At 48.8% G+C, this 24,817-nt stretch overlaps 2 protein-coding genes across 4 annotated transcripts in view; one reads left to right on the top strand and one right to left on the bottom strand.

Annotated features, from left to right (window-relative positions):
- Positions 1 to 1,920: 1,920 nt before the first annotated feature.
- LOC143694533 (uncharacterized) lies at positions 1,921 to 10,498 on the bottom strand. Of its 2 annotated transcripts, none has more exons than XM_077181672.1 (2): positions 10,123 to 10,498; positions 1,921 to 2,003 (listed from the first exon to the last, which is right to left on the bottom strand). In XM_077181672.1, the coding sequence occupies exons 1-2, from the start codon at positions 10,365 to 10,367 to the stop codon at positions 1,982 to 1,984; spliced, it is 267 nt and encodes an 88-aa protein (XP_077037787.1). In that variant the 5' UTR covers positions 10,368 to 10,498; the 3' UTR covers positions 1,921 to 1,981. The 2 variants fall into 2 exon arrangements, with proteins under 2 accessions (XP_077037787.1, XP_077037786.1); XM_077181671.1 differs by lacking the exon at positions 1,921 to 2,003 and adding an exon at positions 9,115 to 9,351 and having other exon boundaries at positions 10,123 to 10,493.
- ITGB5 (integrin subunit beta 5) overlaps positions 9,581 to 24,817 on the top strand; it is a 57,927-nt gene continuing 42,690 nt past the window's right edge. Inside the window, exons 1-3 of one of the 2 annotated variants that reach the window (XM_054636229.2) lie at positions 9,581 to 10,028; positions 13,925 to 14,010; positions 20,837 to 21,041. In XM_054636229.2, the coding sequence (XP_054492204.1) occupies positions 9,923 to 10,028; positions 13,925 to 14,010; positions 20,837 to 21,041 (397 nt within the window). In that variant the 5' untranslated portion in view covers positions 9,581 to 9,922. Of the gene's footprint in view, positions 10,029 to 10,425; positions 10,472 to 13,924; positions 14,011 to 20,836; positions 21,042 to 24,817 lie in introns of those variants that run through there. The other variant, XM_077181670.1, reaches the window with a different exon arrangement.

The raw sequence follows: 24,817 nt of genomic DNA, 5'->3' as shown, positions 1-24,817 counted from the left end.
TCTGGACTGGAATTCTGTACCGAAAGGGCAAACTCCCAGATATTTCACTTCTGTTTGTCTATTAGCAATGTGTGACTATTCTGGGAAATGTCATCATGGGAAAATAGCTCTTTGTTGAGTTTTATGACTGCTGCCTCTTGACTCATGCTTTGTTTCAGTTGCACATCCTTCAAAATGCAAGTAGGCAGAGGAAAGGAGCTGAGTTGGGTCCTCACTGTCAGTGTGAGTGTGGACATGGCTGCAGGCACGCTGAGAGGCTCCAGGGATCTGCCACAACTCGTTTTGCACCCTGGGTTCTCCCATCCCTTTTCTCCCTTGAGAGGCAGGGTGTCCTCCTGGCACATGACCTGCAGAGGAGGGGCGGAAGAGGCTGCCCCTCAAATCTGCCACCAACTTTTATCCTAGACCAGAAGCCACTCTGGAGAGTGTAATTGCTTGGCATGTCTGCACAGGGTGTGCTAAAGGAGCTGGGACAGAGGTCTGCCTGGTTACAACACATACTTGCTTGGGAATATTGGGATAGCTTCAGCCATATGCCATTGTACATTTATTTAGATATACCCAAGCATATTCCAGCAATGTGGGGTGGGAGGGGAGGGCATGGTAGGTGCTGTGGGTGGCAGTGGGGTAAGACCCTGGGTCTGGGCAGCTGCCTCAGAGGAGCTGCAGCTCAGGAATGTAACGGGGTGGCAGGGTAGGAATGGGTGGGGTGATCAGGCCTGCTGCTGTTAGCACTGCTCACACCTGAAACCAGCCTCAAAACTGAGAGCTAAACCTCTGCATCCACATTCCCCAACAAAGCCCAGCATCCAGACCGCAGGTGAAAGCAGCACCTTTCAGGCCTGAAAGCAGGAAGCACTTTGCATTTTTTCTGGTTGCCTGTTGGAGGAAGCCACCCACACCTTGTTTCCTCTAGGAGACTGTTTTTATGCAGGTCCTGCATGTGATGTGCCAAGCTGGAGGCATAAACAAGCAAAAGTGAACAATGAAGGTAAGGTGCCACTGCAGAGCTTGCCTTTCACTTCTTGTGTACCTTGAGTTTGATGGCTGGCTGTTTTCAAGGTGTGACAGCACTCCTTCCAACAGGAGGGACAGGGCTAAGGGAAAAGGAGCCTCTCCTCTGGCAGGAGGTTTTCATCTCCTTGGCTTCCCAACAGAACCGCCTGGTGTAGAGAGTGGGGAAACTCAGGTGAGGGTTGGACGGCTTCAAGCAGGTGTCCTGGTGAACATGACTGGTTTAGGGGAGAGTTAACTTCATCCCAGGCTCAGGGAGGTGACTGGGCCTTGGTACAACCCAGAGACAGAGGATCCTGCTGGTAATTTGTGGTTCAATGACCCACAATCTATAGCAAGGCCAGCCTAGCTCTGCCTCCTCTGTCACTCCTATGAGAGGAGGACTGTCATTTGTCAGGTTGGGCAGCTGCAAAGTCATCAATTGCTATTTTATCCAAATTTCCCATCCTTCAGCCTTTTAGTTTTAGCCCAGTAATGCTCTCTGTTTCAATTCTGTGTGTCTGGTGTTGGTGGGGGGAGATGGAGCAGCTTTGCTTACTAAGGGTTCTCAGCAGCATTAAATTGACTTCTCCCGGGTTTTGTGGGCTGAAAACACTGATTTTTATAGCAACTTGTCAAAAAAAAAAAAAAAATCCCCAAACCCAACACTAAAAGCCCAAAGTGGTCTAAGAACAAAGAAACCCATAAAACATGTCAGGTCACAATTAAACAGGAAAGAAACAGGGCTAAAAATAAGATCTGTAAATTGCCTTGCCAAGGATGCTCTAGCTGCTGATAAAAGGCTCTTTAAATATACCAAAGCCACAAAAGCAGCTAGGAAATCAGTGGGAATGCTGACTACAAGGGTATAGAAGGGCAGATGGGGATGATGATGATGATGAAGCAGAGAAAGTCAGTGATAACTTTGTGGCTGCTTTCACAGCTGAAGCTGTGGGGGAGTTCCCCATGCCTGCCAGTCTGCAGTGGTTCAGCTGGAAGAGCCGGAGCAACTGGAAGGAGAAGGGAAACACAGGGTAAAGAGGTAATAGGAGTAAAGGAAGGGTAAGGGAAATCACTTTCATTGAGGTGAGAGGAGGGATGAGGTCAAACAGAAAAAGTGATTGTTAAAGTGACTGGGACCAGGCCCTGATGCTGGGGACCCAAAGGAGCAGCGCATCCCAGTGGTGCAGGTGTGGGGGCTGTGGTACCCAGCTGCATTCCCAGGCACCCCCTGCAGGCTCAGTGAGGTGCAGAGCCATCATTAAAGGGTTTCCAAAGCTCTGACTCAGAGTGGCAGCCAAACACCCTCCAGAATCTGGGGGTACACAGTGCTAGAGAAGGTCAATGTCAAGCAGACAGAAAAAAAACCACAGGCACAGTTGGCGAACTTGCTGTCACAGGATGCTGTGGATGCTGTATCTGCAGGTTCAAAAGGAGATTAGACAAATTCAAGGATGCAAATGCCCCTAACAAAAGGATGAGAAAGTGGAGGTGCTGGAGAAAGGGGCTGCAAAAGAAGCTGGGGCCCCAGACAGTCTGTCCTGTTGCACTTGCAGGACCAGTCTGGAATGGGATGGACATCCTGGACCAGAGGGACATTTCTCAGCTTCTGAAAGCATTGAGCTGCTTTATTCAACAGCAGCATGGGCTGAAAGGTGATGCCTGTGGCATTTGTACATAGTGGATTTTATATGCCCTAATTATGGCCAGGCTGTTCATAAAAGAGAGGCAGGGTAAGGTGCTGTACATGGGGCTCTGCTTGTTGTGTAAAAACAGCCTCATAAAAGAAACAAAGGGAAAGTTTCACAAGCAGATAACTGGAAAAATGCAAAATGCTTCTTTTGAGTCTGGAAGGTGCTGCCTTTCACACTCAGGCTCCAAAGAGCAACCTCTGGAGAGCAAAGTCTATTCCTCTCCAGGAGAAGCAAACTGACACCAACAGCTCCCACTCTCCCTCTCCTGGTAGAAGTAAAACATCTTACAAAGGAGCTATGCCTCACCTGCTTCTCACTGTTCCCAATGCCCTGGTCACCGTCTCCCAGTCCCAGGCAGTGTCCCCCAGAGCACCCACTGGTGTGGGTGACACCAAGGGGAACAGAGGGAAAACATCTGCCCAGCTGTTGGCCCAAACATGGCAGAGACTCCCCCAGGGGAACTGGGAGACTTGCAGGGTCAGATAAAGGAAAAGGAAAATAGGGTACTGAGAAAAATAAAAAATGAAAAAATGTTGTTCAGGACTCCAGAGAGGGCTGTGAAGGGATCCAACATTGCTTTAGGTGGGCATCTATGGCAGCCAAGCATCTTTTTTTAGTTTGTTTGGGTTTTTTTTTTGTTTGTTTGTTTGTGGAGTTTTGGGGGTTTTTGTTTGTTTTGTTTGGGGGGGGTTGTTTGTTTGTTTTTGGTGGGGTTTTTTAGCCTGTTCTGAAACTTTATTACCACTGGTGCCACTCTGAGGAAACCCAGCTGGTTTCCCTGTTTGGTCATTGTTTGGCAGCCAGTTTTCAAAGGTGATATTAACATCTTCCCACAGTAACATCCAACACATCTTGGTGGGTGGGAGGGCAAGGAAGGCCCCCAGCCCTCCTGAGAGAGCTCCCTTTGACCCTCACTGGTGGCACTGCTGCCTGTTCCATGCTAAAAGACATGAGCCTGGTTAAGATTAGGGAATCTCTGCCTCTCCTTTAGTCGTAGATGTCTGGATGTAGCTGGGGAAAGAAAGTCTGCTGTATAAATGGGACTTTGGGGGGAGAAAAAAGGCTTTCTCTCAAGTTGTTTTTTTTATCCACAGAGATCTTTTATAGGGTAAATCAGCCAAAAGTTAAAAGAAGAAATGTTTCATATCTGGAACAGTCAATGAATTCAAGAGGTCATTATAGTGCTAAGGTTCTTAATCCCCTCTCAAGCAGAGGAATGTTTAAATTGGTGAGAAACAGGGGTCAAGTCCAGGCAGGTATTTCAGTGCCTAACTTGTACTGACATTAATGGGAATAGGGGTCTCTGGGGAGGAATTGTGGACCTGGGCCTGTATATCATTCCTTTAACTGAAACAGGGCTTGTGCTGCACTTGTGTTACAACATGTGCACATTATTATTCTTTTCAAAGCAAGGCCTTTCCTTGCAGGCTCTTTAGCATTTCTCAACTGTTTTGTCCTTCCAAGATTGGTGTGAACAGATTCTGCAGCAAGCTCATGCTGGGCAAAACCCACTTGCCAGAAAAATGAGCAAAAAACCGGAGTCCAGTGATTTATTTCAGGTAGTGATTAAATAACCAGGTGTCAGCTGTGATTTGAAAAGCTGCATGGGGCATTGTGAGGTCCAAACTGCACAGGCCCAGGTGAATTCCTTGGAAACCCTTTTGTACCTCCAGAGCACTGTGCTCATCAAGGTGCTTAAGACAGGAACTTTTAGTCTATTCAGTGGGAATTTTGCCAGAGATTTGAGTGGAGCCAAGCCTAGTTGGCTCTACCTGCTGACATTTTCGATCGTATTTAACGATGCTCCCCCTACACGCAGGCATACAAAGAAATCTCTTCGGGCTCTCCCTTTGTAGGAACCCCCCTGCCAGCTGCATCCAGCATTTTCTCCCGGCTTTTGAAGCTCTCCCGGAGTGCTAACCCAAGTGGGGCCAGTTTATGTGGGGCAGGATGTGCAGGAACACAGAATGTTTTTCAACTCGCCCTGCAGGGTGGTGAGGACGGACCCTGGGGCTGTCACAGCCTCCTCCCTCTCGCTCCTCTCCGCCACCGAGCAGGAGAACCCCTGGCCACAAGATGGGGCTGGCTCTTTGCACTTGCAGGATAAGGCACAGCAGAGGCAAAACCTTTTAATGAGCTCGCTTTCCTTGGGGCTAACCATTAATAGATACACAGACAGGTTTCCATGGAGCTGCTAATTTTTAACCCTCTCCTGTGTCCCAGCTGAGTGCATTTCTGTCCCTCTGATGGAGCGTTACTTAACTCTGGGAATCGGGGCTTATTTTTTGGGATGGCTCATGGCTGGAGATGTCCATCACCCTTCTCAGTTCAGCACATCAGTGAGCCCCTCCTGTAACAGCCTCTCAGGCAGCCAAGTGCCTCCCAGCTGCTCCAGGGGCTGTAGCACACCAAAACTTGGCCAGGTTTGGCCAAGTTGGCTTCAAGTTTGGCTTCATCATCCCTGTCTCAGCTTTATGTACCATAGAGGGAAGTCTCCCCCTTGTACCTCCCTCACCTTCCAGCCCAGCAGCTTCAGACATGGACTAGCTCAGAGATTTATTCTGAGCTCTGCCTTTTTTCATCTATTAGAAGGTCAAAACTTGGCAAAACCACTTTAGGTGCTGTTGTCTGCTTCCCAGAAGTGTTGCAATGCTGCTCTTCAGCAGGTCAGGAGTTGTTTGGGAGTAGTGCTGCTCTTGAGTATCTGAGAACAGAGGTATTTTTACCATCCTTAGATGGTAAAAATATCTATTTTTATAGCAGGCAGCAGCAACACGTGCTGCATCTTTATCCAGAGAATAGAAATAGGATTAAATTTATTATTGTAATTTTTGGCATGTGGTACTTGCCTATTACTAACAAGCATTTTGTGTGAATTGTATTTTTTTTACAGCTTCCTTGGAAAAAGAAGGAGACAAACTTTTTCCATGGAAGTGAAAGCCCCAGCAGCCTGGGCTGTGGGCTCACTTGTGGGAGGAGGCAGCGTGGGGATGGCAAAGCTGCACAGTGCCCACAGCTTGTGTCTCTGCTCCCCTCTTTCCCATGATGGCACAGCCAGGAGGAACAGCAAACAGCATGGTGAGGACCTGGAAAGGAAAATGAAGTGTTTTCCTAATACAAGAACTGTTTGCAACACGGTGGAGGTTTCCAAGGTTCAGGTGAGTTTGCCTTTTATTTCACATCCCTGATCCTACACCCCAGTTTGACCCTAGCTCTCCTAAAACTCCTTCCCATTAAAACCATAAATCAGTCCACTTTTTTGTCATCTGAATTCCAGTTTGGCCATCCTTTGTTGCATGGAGAGTTGCTTGGACCAAAGGACTGAGAGATATTCAGGACCTGCTGTGCACCATGAAACCAGGCTGCACCTGGATTCCCCATCCAGCCATTTGACTTCTGGAAACAGGCAATCTCAGATGTCTTAGCTGGTCTTTCTTGCACACTAGAGAGCTGTGCCTGGGATCCTGAACTTACTGCAAGTATGGTGGCTGAATGAGGTATACCCAATAATGTGGCTGTAATGAGTTACATCCAGACAGATGATGTTTCTTCCAGCTGGAGCTGCTAGGAAGCAGCAAACCTAAACTTATGCCACAGAGTCTGGAAGTGGGAGAAAGTCAGAGGTGTCCCAGGATTTTGCTGCTGGAGAGTGGCTATATTTTGTGAATCACTAAGGCAGAGGTGGAGCTTCACCCTGAAGCAGGCTGTGGCTTTTGCAAGGGCCTGGGAGTGGCTCAGACTGGTGCAGAGAGAAGGAATCACCACTGAAAATCAGAACCTCTTTAGTGCCATGGCAGACATCTAGATGTGACTCAGATGCTTTCATCCACCCTTCCTGCCCCAAGGAAAATAGGACAACAAAAACCTATCTGTAGAACACCTGAAGTATCTTAGATAAAGGATTTTATTTAACTGATCATAAAAGAGACAGAGAATCACCTTATAATTACATCACTTTCAAATCCATACCCAGGTCAGATACCCTGGGTTTACGTTCTGCTTTAACCAGAGGTTAAAGTGTAAGTGATAAGAAAATGAACATAAAGATCAGGCATTTCCAAATAGGGATTTTCCTCTCTCTGCTACAGAAAAACTGTGCAATGATACCAAAAACCGAAGTCCAAGGGCCTTGGCAAGTATTTATGGGCTGTGGCACATAAACACTTGAAGGAGCCTCAGGGATCTCACAGACTATGTGATCCTCAAGAATGGCATTTTGTAGACAGGAGACAGGATGGTCAAGAGAGAAAAGACCCAGGCTGTGGTGGTGGCTGTTCCTGGAGATGAAGGGAGACTTTGCTGTAGGTCATCCTTTCACAATCCCCAGGAGACAGAGCCCTTTCTTCCGTTCTCTTCCCAAAACCTTGGTGCTGCCTCAAACTCATCTGCTACTGAGCCCATAATAATCCTGTAGAGACATGGGCACTAAAAGCTTTTTGCTCAATCCCTTATTCAGAACAAGGGAATCCCAGGAGGAAAATCAAGGGGTTATCTGGTTTCATACATGAAGGAAATCTTTTTTGGGGGCATCTACTGCCACCCCATGCTTGACTCCAGAAAAACAACCAGGGCACATTGCAAGCAGGAAGGTTTTATACCAACACCTTCTCTGTGGATCTCATTTCAGGCCACACATTACCCCTGCTCATGCCACATTTCTTGGTTGGTGGCCAAGCTCAGGGACACAAGGCTGCCTTCTTTCCCTGGAACTGAGCTGCCCACCTCATGTTCACCATGAGTTCCCCCTCTTGGTGTTACAGATGCTTCTTTGGCCATTTGTGCAGTTACATCCTCTTTTGCTGCTGCATGTGGGGCAAGAGCACAGCACCAGCTTCAAAGAAGGATGTTAACATTCTTCTCATTAGGGAAGCCACAGCACTTCCTCCCCTCTGGCTCCTGGGGTCCTTCCTGTACACACCACACAGTGATGTTGGTCACTGGTGCTATACTGGGATAGCATAAACCACCTGTGAATCTGCAGGACCTTCGAAGGATTTGGCTTGAAAAACATGATGACTGATAGCAGATGTTGAGCATCAACAACGTCTTACTGCTCAAAAAGTGCATAGCAGCAGCTCCTGGCCTTCCCCCTTCTCTTGGGGGTTTCTCATGGGGGCTGTGGTACGAGGGCAGCCTGGGCACAGCGAGCACCAGGTGCTTGTGCCAGTGCCTGCAGAAAGAGTGAGCTGGGCCTCAGCTGAGCCCAGCTAAAAATAACCAGTGACTGGGGAGCTCCTATGCCCCGCCTGGCTCTGGTCCTGCTGCAATCCATTCCTTCTGAAAGTACTGCTTGCCTCCTCAAGCCCTCTTCTCTGCCCCTTGAGATGCCACAGCTGAGTCTCAGAAGGTGGTTCCCTTCCCTTCAAGCAGTTTCTTTACCCCATGGCCCTGCTTTTCCTTTCCCCCCTTGCTCATTTGCCACTTGCCCCTGGGCATCTGCTCCTCCACCCACTGCTCCCAGGGCAGCATGGTGGGATGCAGGGATGAGAGATGAGCGTCTCCTTGCTCCTGCAGCCAGGAATAGTTTAAAGCCCTCAAAAATTAGTCTATCCATCTATCCATGGATAGTTGTAGTTGCAGTTGGGTCTTGGGGTACTTGGGCATGGCCAGAAGACCCAAGAAGGGACTTTGAGGTTTACACAAGGCCTTTCTGGGCAGTGATGCTCATATTGGGTACTTTAACTCTTGCAAGTGCAGTATCTGCGTTTAACTTTTTTTTCTTTTTTCTTTTTTTGTCTTTTTTTCTTTTTTCTTCCACAGGAACATAAAATATTCCACAGAGGAACAACCTGCTTTGAAGTCCCTACATACCACATCTTGCACATCCAGGTCAGTCCCAACATGGCCATTATTAATAAAGGGTGACAGCATGCATCTTATGTTTTTTGGGATTACAAGGAGTGCTGATGCTGTCCCTTTCCCCAAGCACAGCCAACAGCTCGAGGGCAGCTTGTAGGTTACTTCCTGTCCCACACACCACACTCCTACCATGGCAGAGGTTTTGGTGAGGCATTTAGTGATGTTTTTGCACTGGTGGCAAGCAGTGGTGTTGTGATGCTCCTAGGGGCAAACCAGGACTTGTTTTGATTGAGCTGCCCTGGTACAGTTAAAATGTAACAACTTTTGTAGGTGTGTATTTCCTAAAACAACAAATAGCCACTTTAAACCCAAACCTGGTTTCTCCCGGGGGTATGAAGAGGTTGAAGAAATCAGCAAGGTTTGTGAAAGCAGCTTTGGGAATCAATGCAAGTAAGGGGGAATTTTGGCAGGTGGCATTACAGTTAATCACTTCTGTCTGAGAACAGCAACACAACATGTGTTTTAAGCAAAATCTGATGGGGAGATCTAACAGACATGAGGGTGTCCTGAAGGTCTGCAGGTCATGGGTAAGTTACCTGTTACTATAAACTGCTTTTAAAACCAATGATCAGCTCTAGGGATGATTTATGATTTATTTTAAAAGCAGAATACAGAAAGCTCTCCAACCACCCAAACACGATCACAAATCGGTGCTTCCTTTCGATCTGAAGTGTTGATGTCTCAGGCGATGGGGGCGTGGACCGTGCCAAGAAGCCGCCAGACCGTGAGTGCAGCTCTGCCCGGGTGCCGTGGCTCAAAGAGCCCTTCAGCAAATGGACACAGTCTGTTTGCACAGCGAAAATCCCTGAAGCGGGAAAAGCGCCACGTAAGAGCAGGCACTGACCCGTGGGGAATGAGTGCGAGCCCTGCTGCGAGCGGGGAGGAGGGCGCGCATTCCTCGTGTGCCTGCGGGTGCATCTGTCTCCTCCTGCCCGTGTCCGTGTGTCTGCGCACGCCGTGCGTGTCTGCCCGTGCCTGGCCGGGCGCCTACATGGGCATCAGCAGAGGCAGCCTGTCCGTGTCTGTGTCCGTGTCCGTGTCCGTGGGCCCGGCCGTGCCCGCGGGTCCCGCTCCGGACGGGGCTACGCCTCCCTGCGCGGGGCGGCGGGGCGGGGAGGCGGCAGCGCACCCTCGCCAGCGGGACAGACACACGCACAGACAGACCCACGGACACACGGAGAGACCCACGGACAGCGGCACCGCACGCCGCCCCATCCCGTCCCGTCCCATCCCATCCCGTCCCGTCCCGCCGCCCCCGGGCAGCTCCGCGGCGCCGCCCCCGCCTCCTCCTCCCGCCGCCGCCGCCGCGGCCGCACAAAAGGCGGCGGGGAGGGCCCGGCCGGGAAGGGCAGCCCGGCCGCCCCGGCCGCCGCACCATGCCCCGCCGAGGGGGGCTGCCGGCCCCCGCCGCCGCCCGCCGGCCCCCCCCGCTCCTCCTCCTGCGCCTCCTCCTCCTGGCCGCCCCGCTGCAGCCCGGCAGAGGTAAGGGCCGCTCCGCTCCCGCCGCCCCGGGCCCTGCCAGCGCCGCTCCGGAAGGCGGCTTGGCCCCCAGACCCGCCTCGGTGCTCTCCGTTACCGTCTGTGCTCCGCGCTCCTCTCGCCCCCCTTCCCGCTGCCTCCCCCGCCGCCCGCTTTGCCGTGCGCCCGCAGCCGGCGGGACGCGGTCCCCGCTGTCCCCGCTGTCCCCGCTGTCCCCTGCCCGGGGTGGCCGCTGCCGGGGCTCTCCGCGCATCCCCGCCGGCCCCGGCCCCCTCCCGCCTGCCCCCGGTTGCGGGTGGCGGGGAGCCGCGCTCCGGCAGCGCTGCGGGGCACGGACCGCATCCGCGGGGTGTTGCACCTTCGCCTTAAAAAGCACGGAACTGCTATTATACAGCTCGCTCTATGTATATTCCTAATGGGAGCGGCTGCAGCCACTTCTGTTCAGGGTAAGCACTTCCCGGGATGTTTGCCTGAGCGCGGTGTGATAATCCATGGGATGAGGAGCAGCAGCAGAAAGCCGCACACAGGCTGTGCCCTGCCGGTCACCGGTATCCACGCTCTCACCTTGTATCGTTCCTCATTTGCACCCAGAGAGAGGTCCCTGTCCCTCGTGGGGATGCTCTCGGTTTGCACACACACACACGAGAACTGCAGTGCAGTTTGTAATTCTGCTCCAGCAGTACTGGAAATAGGGTTTCCCTCCTCTCTGAGCATTTGGGGAAACTTTCTTATAAGAAGGAACCCCATAAAATGCCTAAGTCCACCATTCGAGTACTTATTCTCAGTGCTTGATATTTTAATGAGTAATCTTAGGAAGAGGCTCATCTTGCAGAGTGCTGTGGCACATAATTGCAAAAGCTCAGGAGAAGCTTTCTTAATTTTATTTTTTTTGTGTGTGCCTGATCCATGAAAGTGACGGTTCAGTATTGTAGCAGACCATCTCGGGTCTTTTAAAATGCTTTTTGCAAGCACGGATAAAATGCTCCTTTTTCATGCTTAGGTGTATAAAGTGCATCACTTTTTTACTTTTTTTTTAATCTGTCTTCCCTAAGCAAGCCAGTACATTAGCTTCTGTTCGAGGAGCTGCCCAAACTAGGATTTCTTGCAGAACAGGTTTAAAATGAGGTCTGATAGCCTGGAGCATCTTTATGAGTAAATTTGATGAGTACTGTTCATCAGAGTTTCCTATCTTGCTCTGCATCTGTAATTTGATGTATTAAAATCTCTGCTGTCTAGTGGGATACAGTCTTCCTCTGCTTTTTTGGGCTCTCCTGCAGCTCTTTGTGCTTGCTGGACACTACTGGGCAAAATAAATAGGGTGCAGGGCTTAGGACTCAGTGGCATCAGTGTGAAGGACTGTATGTGGGCAGTGCAGCTCAGCAATCCAGGGAATGGATTATTTACCTCCAGAGTAATCCCAGCTAAACCCTGGATGGAATTTTCCCCGTTATGAGAAGTTCAGTTGATTTTTCAGGAGTGGTTTCATTAAATGTACCACAGTCCAAAGAGCAGACTGAGTTCCTTCCAGTCTCAGTGGGTGACTTGCCCCAGCATCTGCAAGGATCTGGACTGGCATAAGCATCATCAGGTCCTTCCTCTGCTGGATTTGGGAAAGACTGCACTGAACCAAGCACAGCAAAGACTTGCATCTGGAAAATCCTGCGTTTCTAACTCCCAACTCAAAAAGCTCAGGTTTCAGTCTAAAATTGGAGGGCTTCACAAAGCTCTGTTTTCACAACAATGCTGGAAATGGTTTAGTGTTGCTACAGAGTGGAAAGAAAAGCATACTTGGAAACCTCTAAAGCTGCCACCGGGAGGAATGTCACCCCATGGCTGGCCACAGGAGCGTGGGCTGCTTTGGTCATGGCACGCACTGGAAGGAGGAGACCTTGGTTTTCATTCAGCTCTTACTGTGACTAAGTAAACTCTCAAAAACCCAGCAGTCAGGAATGGAGGTAAATATTTCCATGCGGATGGGCGAGTGAAGCTGTGGGAGAGCCAGGCCTGGGTAGCCAGGGTATGAATGCAAGTATTTGCTAGTTAAAGCCCATTATTTTAGCTGGGTTACCCTGTGCACAGCTGCCAGAGCAGCAGCTTTCGTGGAGAGGCTTTGGGCCATGTTGTAGCGTTTGTAAATGCAAGTGTTAATTGCTGTCTAAATTTTAACTCAGTTGAACAAGTTACATTTTGCTTTATACAACTTATTTATGTTTTGAGCTCTTGTAGTGTCCAGGAGCTGGAATATAACTTCTGAATGCAAAAAAGCAATGAAACGCCTGGGGATGTGGTAACAGCCAGAAGGAAAAAAAAAGCCCACACTCTTAAGAAGGCTCTTGTTTGGTATGAATGAGCCCAAGGAGCCTGTTTGAATGAGAGCCATAGAGAGAGTGCAGGGCTTGGCTCTCTGGGGTTAGAGTTAACCACCTTGTGGGCAGCAGAGACCCGTCACTGCAGGGCTCTGGCATGGCCAGACCTCTGCAATGACTGACAGGACATACTTATCCTCTTTTTGTTTAGTCCAGGGCATGCCAGGTTTTCCTCCAGCTGTCCAGCTTGATTCACTGCTTCCTGTGCTCACAGCTCAGCCCCTTATGGAGTGACCCAGGCAGCCACTGCTTTCCATTTCTTGGTGCAATATTCACATGGGATACAGCAAAAATTCTTCTTCCAAAGCTCTCGTGGCAGAAAGTTCTTGGGTCAGGAGAAAACTTCATGGGACTCTTCAGCAGCTATTGGCAACTCTGCGGAATCTGCAGATTACACCCAGCAGCAGCGTGGTGCGCTGGTATCTGCAGATGCAACTGGCTGAAAATAGAGGCCTGACAATGCTTTTATTGACATTTGGGTTGGAAAAAATAGCAGATTGGGAGTTCAAGCCTGAGGCATTTCATTTGGAGTGTGCAGCCTCTGTGCTGAAACCTCGGTTGAAGATTTCTTTAATCATTTATTGACAGTGGAAGTTAATAGCTGCACCCGGGGGAGCTGGGCCATCAGTGGTGTGGAAGGGCACATTCATAGCCACAGGCATGCTTGAACAAGCTGCTGCATTCAGAGCCCATACCATTGATGTCTACTTTGGCTTTACTTGTGTGGTTCAACTTCATTTTTAAAGCCCAAAGTGCAAATTGTGGATTTTGTAAGTGAAACCTGCTCGGGACCCCTTGTGCTGCCGGACACCAGCAACCCAGGAGAAAAAAGAGCATCAGCCTGGCTGATGCCCCTGCTGGGATCACAGGCAGGGAGAGCCAGTGCAAACACACTGCAAGGCTTAACCTGGATATCCCGTGGAAATGTCTCTTGTAGTAAAATAAAAGTAATGTACTGCAACATGAGTCCACTGTGAGAATCACCTGTGTGGGAAGGGGAGATGAGTATGTTTCAAGAGTGCTTTAATATGAAAATTATGGGGAGAGGCCCTCCCCATATATTCAGCTAGAAAAAATGAGAAGATATGCCTAAAGATGTGTCTTTAAAAGTCAGCATCTTGGGCTTTTGGACAGCCAGCTCCATGTTTCAGAGTGGTCAAACAGTTATTGAGTTTTGCCTACAGCAATGGGGGTGTTTGATTAGGCATATGAGTAGCTGGACTCTTTGATTAACCAGACACCATTGAAATGGAGTAAAGAAAAATCACCAGATTCAGTAATTTTTTAGAGGTTCTCAGCACCCCAAAGCAAGTTTCTGTCCTTTTCATTTACCTTAGGGAAGGAAAAGCAAACAAGACCTCCTTACAGGTGAAGAGAGATTTACGGCTTCTCCTGCCTTTTAGGCTCCTGGGAGATTATTTGCTCTTGTTTGGATTTACAGTGTGTTTAGCATTAAGAATGTTTCAGAACCCCCCTAAGCCCTGTTTTGGAGTGGAATAACCATTCAGCCCCCACTGTTTTCTCTTGCTGAAGGTCTCAATCTGTGCACCAGTGGAAGTGCCACGTCCTGTGAAGAGTGTCTCCTCATCCATCCCAAGTGTGCCTGGTGCTCCAAGGAGGTAGGTGGGCACATCTCATTTGACTTTCATGCTTTTTGTAGTGCTGGAAGGGAGCTCTTTTCTCACCTTGCCTCTTCCTGACTCATGCCACAAGGGGTGAGTGAGGGCAGAGGATGTTCCATGCCGAGTGTATTTCGGGTGTATGGGACTCCTCAGCTCTTTGACATCATAGGAAATAAGTCTCTGACCCCACTTTGACCCCCACACACCCTCACAGAGCAGCACTGTTCCTTCAGTCCTTCTGCCCCTTCAATTACCTTCTTGTTTCTGGTGGGTGCTGGGTCCCTGCATGGGCTCTGTGTTACAGGGAGCCTTGCTCCAAAGCTCTCTCCCCAAAAAGCCCCAAGCCCCTGGCCAGTGTCCTGCTACGTGTCCCTTGTCGTGTGGCCTGGCATGGGCTCTTTGTCTGTAACAAAGATAAATTCTCCTTTCTGAATCTATTGTGTCATTTTGGGGGGGTTACCCATGCTTCTGGCATTGGTGCCAAGAGTTTCACAGAGTAACTGAGCACTTCAGAGGGAAAATACATCCTTGTGCTGATGCTGATGCTGCTCACCCATAATTCAGCTGCACCTCCTGGTTTGTGAGCAAATACTTCCCCCTGCTCCCTAGGGGCTGCTCATGAGTTTAGGTGTATGTATATATATATAATCCAATATAAGTCTTATCAAGCAGACTTACAATTTCAAGAGAGCAAGGTGTGTGAAAGCCCTAATAATGTTTGATGCATAGAAAGCAATTGTCTGCTCAGTGCAGGTCCTAGGTATTCAGGAGAGAAGTATGGATGCTTTCAGATGCATGGAAAAGTCTGAAAAACAGGCTGGCACAGCTGCTGTGTCAGGAGCCAGTTTTGGGATTGGAGAACCCCAGGGCAGTTGGTGATCTTGAACCTCTGGATGGGCATGGCCAGTGGTGATGCTGTTCTGTTCCCTGCTGGCCCTCATTCCTCTAGTGTGGCCATCCCTGTCCCCTTCTGGGCACTCACTTCAACTTCCAGCTGCAGCTGGTGCTGCTGAGCTGAGGATGCAGCCTCTGTCCCCTCTGCTGTTCCCCTCCCTCCTCCTGCCAGGCCTGCCTGGGGCAGCTGCCAGCTCCAGGGCAGAGGATGGGGTTGGGATGGAGGATGGGGTGAAGGTGGCTTCCAGCCCCTCTGGTTGGGGTCTCGGGGGGTGCCCCAGGCCCTGTGTCTGTTTCAGTGGATGTTTCACTGGTAAGCACAGCTGCAGCTCTCCAGGGAAAACCCTGTAATGCTACAAACACCACGCTGCTGCCTGACAGCGTCACAGCTTCCTTGGGTTGTTTTTTCCAGCCAGGCAATTGGTGTGCAGAAGGGAAAGGGTAAAGCAATAGATCTTGCTTCTGAGACATCTTGTAAACAGCTGTAAGAGCTCCTCTTCCAGCCAGCTAATCTGTGGTGGTGAGACTGGATCCAGGAACGCTGGCTATTAAGTTATGGGTACCCAATAGCTTGTGCTTTTTTATGGTTTTTTTTTCCTTACTTGGCATCAAAAGACAACTTTCTGCAGAATGCTGCTAGTGGAAATGTTTATCTGGTGGTCACTGTGACCACTAATTGTACTAATGGGACTGGCAGCCTGACTCTTATCATGCAAACAGGGTAGTTACTAAAAAAAAAAAATTCCTGACTGGAATGGAGGGGCCAAGGAGGAAGATGGGTGTTTACAGGGAAGTCCTGTAATACTTCCTGACCTTTAGCCTGCAGAAGCTATTTAAAAATACACAGTTCAAGGTGTTTTGTGCCAAGAGCTATGTGTTCAAAAGCTGCTGTTCCTATTACATGCTACATGCTAAAGTTAGCAAGTACTTATCCTAATTCTGTATTTTTTGTATTTTTTTTTAGAATGTGCTCTTTGAAACTAATTATTTCTCTTTAGCTGAGATCATCAGGTGAGGTAATGGGATTTCCAAGATACCTGGAGTTTTTCAACTTCAGAAAGTTTTAAAGCAATATTATAAACTCTATAATATCTGCCTTCGTTTCATAGTCATTTCACCACCTTATTCCCCTTCCCTCTGCTGCAGCCTAGTCAGGTTTATTAAATTTATTAGATACCTCTTAATGTGTTTTCCTTAGCTTTTCCATTGGCTGCAGTTTGCTATCTGTGTTTCCTGGTTGCATATATGCCAGTCAAATTTTATTGCTCTGCTGCTCTTTAAATATCAGGGGTAAGATATTGGAGTGTATTCCACAGGTGGCAGCTGTGTTGTGGTAGAACCTCAGTCAGCTGATTTGTGTGTATTTTGTGCTCCCTTTGCATTTACTTTACAGGTTTGTGAGCAAATTGGCCGTCTATCAGTACATGTATAATTCTATATATAATGTATACAGTATGTTTAGAGATGTCTGTTATATGGTTTATATAGATATATATATAGATATATATATATACACATTGTATAGTTATATTTATAATTGCATTGTATAGTTATATGTATAATTGATCTTCCTGCATATGTACACATTCTTGTATTTCCTTTGGGGAAATATTTGGGGAATAATATCACTTGGTGGTACCATCATACCAGTTTTTTTGGGAGCTCTATCCCAATAGTTTCCCAGGAGGAATAAGGTTTCCTGAATTTACACTGCCCTGAATTGTGAGGGTAAGGGGATGTGTACTGATAGATCTTAGAGCAGAGCAGGCAAGGTGCTCTCACTTTATGACTGCCACCTCCTCACCTGTTGGTACAGGGTGCATCACGTCCCCTGCCTTGGTTGGGCTTCTTTCCACTCCTGCTTGTGCTCAGCATCCCTGTTCCCATCCAAAGGGGTGATGATGGACGAGCTGAGGACAGCAGCTTCTGGTGTGCAGCAGCCCTAGAGCCTCCCAGGGCTGCTGAGCTAACCACAGGTCTTTGGGCTCTTGGAAATTTGGGAGCAGGCATCGATTCTGTTGGTTTGTGGAAGAATACCTTGAAAGGCAGGCCTCAAGGGTGGTGATTTCAGTGGCACTTAGAAGAGGAGGTGTGAATATGTGGCCTTAACCATCACCTGAGCATGCTTGAAGCAGGGCTCTCTGAGGGAGAATGACTCCTGGTGTGATGGAGACTGCTGCAGCCTGTCCATCCATGCTGGAGCTGAGGAACCTGCAGGGTCTAGGAGAGGCTGGAAGTGATGAGAAATTGCTGACATGGTGCTGGTGAAATATTCTGACTGGAAGCTGCACACTGGCCTGTGGGGTTGCTGTATCTCTGTGGCTGCCTGGTTTCCATGTTTGGGACCAGAGGATGCTTGTGGAATTTTTTGCAGTGACACCTGGCTGCCCAGGCTGAGCAGGATTTTTGGGTTTGCTGGGGAGAACAGCGAGCTCAGGAAGTGGCTTCAGTTCTGTCCTCTGAGCTGCCAGGGCAGGTGTGAAAGAAAGGTTGGGGTTTTAATTGTGCTAAACCTCCCTGGGGTGATTGCAGGGGGTGAAGCTCTTCAAAAGAGCATTTAGGAGTACCAGTGTTGGGGGGAAATGTCACCATTACGTTTTCTTTTTTGCTGCTTTGGGAAGCAATGTACCAGTGTGCAGAGGCTCCTCTTGTTTGTTGGATGTGTTTTTAGGTGGATGAACTGTGTTCATCTGTCCATTACCTATGTGGATGTATTTATGTGTGTAGATGGAAACCAGAGATACACATTAATTGAACTGAAATGTCCTTTTTGAGTAAGTGAACTGAAATTTCCCCAGTAGCACCCTCTGTTTTCCAGCAGGTGCTTTTACTCCATCCTCTTCCATCTCAGAAATGTATGCCTAGAGAATGAGGAAAGAAAATCAAGGATGTTCCTAAAGGGAGCATAGCATATCAAGTTTTTATTTGTGGTGGTTTTTTTCTTTTTTAAACGGAGAAAGCGGGCATGTTTCAGGCAGAATTAATGCAGAACTGGATTGATTAAAGCAAAAAATTACTGAGACTTTCAGCAAAAGAGAACAGGATGGGCTGAATGGTAGGGACATGCCCAGTCAGGAATTAGGTATTAGATACAGTGAGTGCTATTCTCCATTTTTATAGCATGAGCCAAGCAATTTGTCTTAAAACTGTCAAACTGATGAGCATGTAATTGTCACAGTGTTGTCTCCATTCATCCTGTCTGCCTGTGTGCATTCCCCTTTGTGAGCTTGTTAGCACCGACCAGGGGGCTGGAGCAGCCAGAGTGACTGACAGGGGCTGGGGGATCCATCTTCCACAGTGCTCCTCTGGGGCACAAAGCAAAGTTTGGGGTGGTTCCCCCTTGTGAGGGGCATCTGCTGCATTTCTTGCCCAAGCAGGCCTGCAGGCAGGTGATTGGCAGATGTGTGGGCACATTGAATTGCTTCCCTGACCCCAGGGTGTTCTCTGCTTGGGGAAAATTGGGGTTTGAACCAGTGTGTTGTGTCTGAGCTGCTGTGGGGCTGCCTTTTGGTGTGGTTTCTCAGGAGCTGTCTGGACCTGTCCAGACAGGTCTGCTCATCCTTTTTCCCTTTACTGAACCCCAATGAGCCTTGATTTTCTGTGTCACAGAAAACTTTGCACTAGAGTTGGATGTACCTGGTAGCCCCAGTTTTGGCTTTGGGTTTGACCTATGGGTGTTTGTTTGCAGGGTACAATGGTGATTGCTGGGACTTTCCCAAGGCCACTGTCACCCTCCTGCTCAGTGTTACTCTGCCTGAGTAAGAAATCAAGATGAAGTAGGGGGTCAGTCCTGCACCCCTGGGTGCTGTGCTGCACCACCCTCCCCTCAGGCATTTGCACCCCTGAGGGTGGATATTTTCTTCCACCTCAGGTAATATGGCTTTTCACAGGACAAGAAAATAGCTGGGTTTGATTGGAGCTGCAGGTTAGCAATTGCTGCCCTTTGGCAAGTTCTCTGGACCCATTTTAGAAGAAAGTTAGAGAAAATTGCTGGATCAAGCAAGGGGAACCTGGAGGAGTGCAAAGGTACTGCTGACCTAAGAGCCTAAGAGTTGTGTAGGGGCTTTCCTACACACCTGACCTCCAGGACTTCCTTTGGAATCTTTGGAGCAGACCCTGGGAAGGCTTGGGAACGCCTGATAGAAGCTGTGGTTATGTGAGTAGCCCTAAATATTGTCCTATTTGGATGCTTCTCTCCAATGTTAGTTACTCGAGAGTAACTACAAGTTCCCAGCTGTGCTCCTGGACTGTTTGTGTTGCTTTTTGCAACACTTTTTTGGAGTGTCCTTTCTAATAGGTGGAAGCAGAAATGAGCTGGCAGGGGTGTTCAGCTGGAGCTGTGGTCTGGGTGCTGGGAGAGCAGGAGAGCATCTCCCCCTGTTGCTGGGTGGATTAGGCCCAGGGGAGCACCTGGACCCCACCAGCCTTTTGCTGGTTTCAGGTAAAACCACATCTGAGAAAAACTCTTCTCCAAGGCTGCCTGAAATGTGTGTCTCTGAAAGGCTGGGCCTTGTTTTCAGTTTTGTGAGGGATTCTGATTTTTATTTTGTCATGCTGGAGATGATTTAAATAGTCCCAGTCCTCCTTTTTTGGAAGTTCATCTGTTTACACGGCACGTTCCAAGAAATTTGTGTTCGTATCCATCTGATGTGCCGTCGTCGGTTTCTTGGCTGGACCCTGCTGCTGGATGCTGGAATGCAAATCTCTCATTTTTCAAATAGCATTGGGACCTTGTAGTGAGAAAAATGCAGCTGCAAGCCTCTGTCTGTGTCCCAGGGCCCTGTATCCAGGCTTGTCCTTGAGGGACCCCTGGAGATCACCCCATGAGGATCTGTCCTTGATGTCTCCTGTCCTCTGCCATGCTGAAGTTTCAGCAATAAGTGAGGTTCATTCAGCCCCACACTGGTTTTGGCTGAGCAGCTGAAGGAGGGGCTGGCATGGCTGCAAGCATCTTCTCTGCATTATTTCATGTCATATTAGTCCCTCAGCCCTGGAGCTGAAGAGTGTTGTCTCTATTGTTGTAGTGCAGAAGTAAGTAGGAATCGACTGTTGAAAACCCAGTAAGTTTTGGGCATGTGACATGTTCCCTTTAGCACTTTTGGGGAGGAAAAAAAAAGGCATTCTAACAAACAGGCTCTTGCAAAAGGGTGCATTGTGTTCCCGGCTGTTCCTGAGCGCTGCCCTGCACAAGGCTGCTTTGTGCACCACGCACGGGGCTCGCAGCGAGGGCTGGAGCTCTGGGATGGGTGTTGGGAGACTCCTGGCCATCCTTTGGGAGGGGGCCTCTGCCTGCACCTTGCTGCCTGTGCCTGACTCTTTGTGGTGGGCACAGTCTGCATTTTCACCACCTCCTGTGAAGTTTCTCCCACCTCCCTTATTCCCCACACAGTGCTTGTGTGGGGACGTGTCTCACCCAGGGGAGCGGGAGCCACCAAGCCTGTCTTCAGCTTCACATCTTTACCTGGCCCTCTCTGGGTTGTTGGGTTTGTCCTGCTTCCCTCAGTGGCACCTCCTTGCTCTTTCTTCTGGCTTTTGGAAAGCTCCTTTGAGATGGTGCATGTGCATAAAATAATAGGGATGGCAATGGGCTGTCCCTGCAGCAAACCAGGTGCTTTGCTTTGCTCTCTTGTGGCCAGGGCTGGGAACAGGTGCTGCTGCTGTGGCTGGGCTGAAAACACAGGCTTAGGTTTCTGTTTCAGAGCTCTGTGAGCAAACTCAGTATTCAAATCCTCACAGAACTTCCTTTTTTGGTTGATCCCTTTGAAGGCTCAAGGCTCAGTGCAGGCTGCTTCCAAGAACAGTCACCACAAAGGACACCAGCTTCTCCTTGTCATCACCTAGTTGTTAGATACCAGCATGTCAAAACAAAGCCCCTGCTGTGGGATTGATGCATTCCCCTCCACTTCCTTTTTGTGACTTCTCCCCCCAGGATTTCAGCAGCACAAAGTCCATCACATCCCGGTGCGACTTCCTGCAGAACCTGCTTGCCAACGGCTGCGCCGGAGCCATCGAGAACCCCAGCAGCAGCATCAGCGTGGTGAGGAACGTCCCCCTGAGCAGCAAGGGCTCTGGCCAGAGCCACCTGGACGTCACGCAGATCACACCTCAGAAGGTCGCCTTGAATCTTCGTCCTGGTGAGCCCCCAGCAGCTCTGTGGGGTGTGGGGGGAGGGAGAAAGGGTGGCCAGGACGTGCCAAGAGCAGGTTGTAGCTTGTGGCCTTGTAGCCCACTAAAGCAGGTGACTGCTGGCCCCTTCCATACCTTTGAACTTTGCTGGTGAGTCACAAACAGGTTTGGGGCTGAGGGACGTGTCCTCCATGAGAGGACACCACTGTTGGGCAAAGTCAGTCAAAGCCCACCCACAACTGCTACCAGAAATGGTTTCAACACCTGTGTGTGTCTAGGAGGAACCTGCTCGGCATCAAAATGGAATCACTGTGTGGAAGGAGTTAAAATAACTCTGGTTCCTCCGCTAAGCTGACAGGGCATGACTCTAAACTGAGACAGATCCTTCTATAAATTGGAAACAAACCCGCATATCTGTTTTCTGTCAGTATGCAAAAGAGCTATGGGATCAAGGCAGAAGATGGAGATTTGAACTTGTGACTCAGGCCTTGGACTGTAGCCAGGTCTCTCTTTCATTCTCCTGAGCCATCACTTTTCTTCAATCTCTTCCTTTTAATTAAAAATTAGAAGGGAGCAGCTCATCCAAGCTATGCGAGCATGCTTGTTATCAAAAGTTTTTGCATGGTGGGGGGAGGCTTTAATGTGGGTTTAGAATTCTTGAAAAAATTTGGCAGCTGACATTTCTGAGGAGGGAAAAAAGCTCTTTATTGCAAAGATAAGAAGCAAATATAAAAGCTTGATTCATTATAAGCGATTGGTGTGGGTTTCTTAGGCTTACAGTTTTGTGACAGCTCTCATGAGCATACAGAAAAGAGAAATATTGATGTTTTACTAAAGAAAAACAGGGGTTTGAGCTGGTGGTTATGCTATCAGTGCTCTCCCAGGGCCTGCCAGCTGCTACAGGAGTTTTTGTTCTAGCTGTGTAAGTTTGAAATTGTCATGTTTTTCAACTAACTTCCTCAGCTGTCATTGGTCAGACCCTTAAATCTAAAAAAATTTTCTTCAAAGCCTTAAAATCAGATACCTGAGAGCAGTCACCACTGTTCATACATTTGCATGCATGGCTTCTGCCACTGAATGTTGTGTTAAAAAAGGGAACAAAAGGGAGTTGTTGTTACTGCTGTTTCTTGAGGCAATTCCTGACAGAAAGGGCTGGCTCAACTTTCTCATCTCATGTCCTGTGCATCCACCTCCACACACAGTGCCTGGTGCTCAGCAAATCCTGCTTTGCCAGTCCCCAGCAGTTTTGCCCATCCAATGTCCACTGCTCCAATCAGTGGCAGGGTGTGGGGATCCATCTCCCTGTGGCCTCCTGGGGTCTGGCTTTTGGAAACCTTGGGCTGCACAGGGCTGGTGTGCTGCTTCTGCCCACCCTTGTGGGGACCACACTCACGGCCATCCTCAGTTCTTTGTGATGGAGAAACCCTCCAGGTCTGGGCTGAGCTGCAGGAATCATCCTGAGGACCCCCACAGCAATTCCCACTCTGAGACAGTGAACTCCTCTCCCTGTGCTCCTCTTGCAGAGCATCACAATCATTGCAGGAGGAGGGACAAACCTCGATGTTTGTGATAGTATCTCCCATTTTTCTTCTCTTTTTGACGTTGGGCAACACTTCACCTTCAAGCTGATGACTTCCTAAACCCTTGCATTAGCAGGCACAGTTTAAATTATCCATTGATCCTTGAGTTTGGGAGAACAGGTTTCACCCTGTGAACCCAAGACAAAAAGGAGACGACGTTGATTTAATTTTGGGCACGAGGGGTGTCCTGTTTCAAAGACAAATTCACGCGGTGGCGGTCTGTGGCAATGGTGATCTTTTATTCTTAGACCACTAAGCAGAAGCAGAAGGGAGTGGATTGTCAATTGTTTGCTGTTCCCTCCCAGGCAGTTTGATCTCATCATCCTGTGGCAGAAGTCACATCCCCAAATCTGTGTCCTCAGCTAAACTCCAAAGGCCTTAAATTGATGTTCTTACAGAGTAGCTTTTAGATTGAGCATTTAGTTTTTATAATATTGCTTTTTAATCTGGAGCCCAGCTATAAAGCAGCGTGTCCTAGTTAAAAGAAATAGCAATAGTGTAAACAGACTTAAAAAATTAATAGATGCAGCTGTGTTGCTCATCAAGCTATAAGCCTCACCAAGCAGGAATAAGCTGGATAAGCATGATTGTTGAGTTTATGTCCTTAAATTGACTAAAATAATTTTTTCCAATTTCTGCGCTGCTTCTGCATGATGGTATCCAAGAAAAATTTCTGAATTAAGCTCAGAGTTTACAACTTTTCAGTAAAAGCCCTAAGGAGAGGATGGTGGCAACAGTATGTGAGGAAGGAGGGGGCTGGATTATCCCTAGAAGTAATACTGTCCATAGAGAATAATAAATTCTTTTGCACTTACATACATTAGTGATATTTTCTCTGACATAATTGGTTTGTGCAGTTAAGAGTGAAAGAAGAATCAGCCACAGGATCCTGTTGGTTTTGGTGCTTCTCAGGGACTAATAAATTCGTAACTATTAAGAGAAGCACGTTTGATCACAGCATCCCAAATACCCTTTCTGGCAGGAAGAGCAGTGTTTTTGGAAATGAAAACATTGCAAAATACAGAGGACACATCCCCTTTTTGAGTGGGAAGAATATGTAGAAATTAAAAATATGGGCATGGGAAAGAATTTTCCCAGATTTAAACACATTTTTGCCACACTGAATTAAAGTCAAGCTTACAATCACAGTCTTTTACGCTGCAATCAGTGCTAACAGTTTTTGTGCTACATGAGTTGTGTTCTTCTTTGTTCCCCCACAAAATGCAAGCCAGGTATAATGTGAGGCCCACCTGGAGCACCTGCTGCACTCCACATCCCAGCCCTGTGCCCTGTCCTGCTCCTGCTGGACAAGAAAGCTGGGGAGGGTAAGGAGGAAGGAGGAATATTTAAGGCATGAGCTTCTTGCTTCCTACAGCTGGGCATTATCTACATGTGTGTGTTTGCACATGGTGCCTCCTGCAGCCCTGCCTTTCCCAGGTGGGGCTGCAGCAGATTGCAGGGAAATGCTGAAGGAGAAGGAGGGTGTTGTTGTTTGAGGAGCTCTGGCTTGGTGCAGCCTGACCCCAGGTGCCAGGCAGGGTCTGGCACCAAGGCTGCAGAGCCTCTTGTGCTGTGCATTGCCAGCATGGCAGTTTTGGGATGCTGTTGCTGCTGTTGGACTGGAAGTAAGTGGGAGCAGCTGTGCTGCTGTGCACAAGGAGGAGAACAATAAAGCAGTTAGGGAAATGTTTTCACAATACTAAAAAATGTGAGTTCCATTTCTGGGGAAGAAGAGGGGAAGCCACAAGTGTTTTGCAGAACCTGCCACTGCCCCAAGTTCAGCCTTGCCCTCAAAGGGCTGGGAGAGGTCAGAACTGGGAGCTTGGTTTTGAAAGGATCCAATTCCCTGGGGCTGAGACCCCAGTAAACTGGAAAAGGGGTGAATTTGGAAGCTGGAGCATGGGATCTCCAAAGCCTGGCTTGTGAGGTTGGGGTTTGTGGTTTTATTTAGACCCCTCCCTCAGCAAAGTGAAAGGCAAACTTTTGCCACCTGCTGTCTGGCTTCACCGAGGTCCATCTGGTGTGAAGCTGAGCTCACTTTGGAGCCACCTCAGCTTTTCTGAGGTGTAGGTGTTGCCTGTGGTGGCCTTCCCTGGCACCCCTTCCAGAGGGTATCTCTGAAAACCAGTGTGGCAGAGGAGAAGGTCAGGGGCAGGCTTTCCTCTGCTTCTCCTCACATCTGCACAACCTGTGACTCAGCCCTG

The sequence above is a fragment of the Agelaius phoeniceus genome, chromosome 7 (genome assembly GCF_051311805.1).
Source record: "Agelaius phoeniceus isolate bAgePho1 chromosome 7, bAgePho1.hap1, whole genome shotgun sequence".
In the NCBI taxonomy this organism is placed as follows: domain Eukaryota; kingdom Metazoa; phylum Chordata; class Aves; order Passeriformes; family Icteridae; genus Agelaius; species Agelaius phoeniceus.
Note: the sequence above shows the minus strand (reverse complement) of the source record. Positions and strands in the feature narration are given on the sequence as shown.

Bases quoted from the DNA above. Each gene is read 5' to 3' on its own strand.
- LOC143694533 (XM_077181671.1), bottom strand. From the start codon at position 10,367: ATGCGGTCCGTGCCCCGCAGCGCTGCCGGAGCGCGGCTCCCCGCCACC. The intron at 9,352-10,122 runs GTAACGGAGAGC...TTCCCGCTTCAG, and splicing joins AGGAGCGCGGAGCACAGACG to GGATTTTCGCTGTGCAAACA.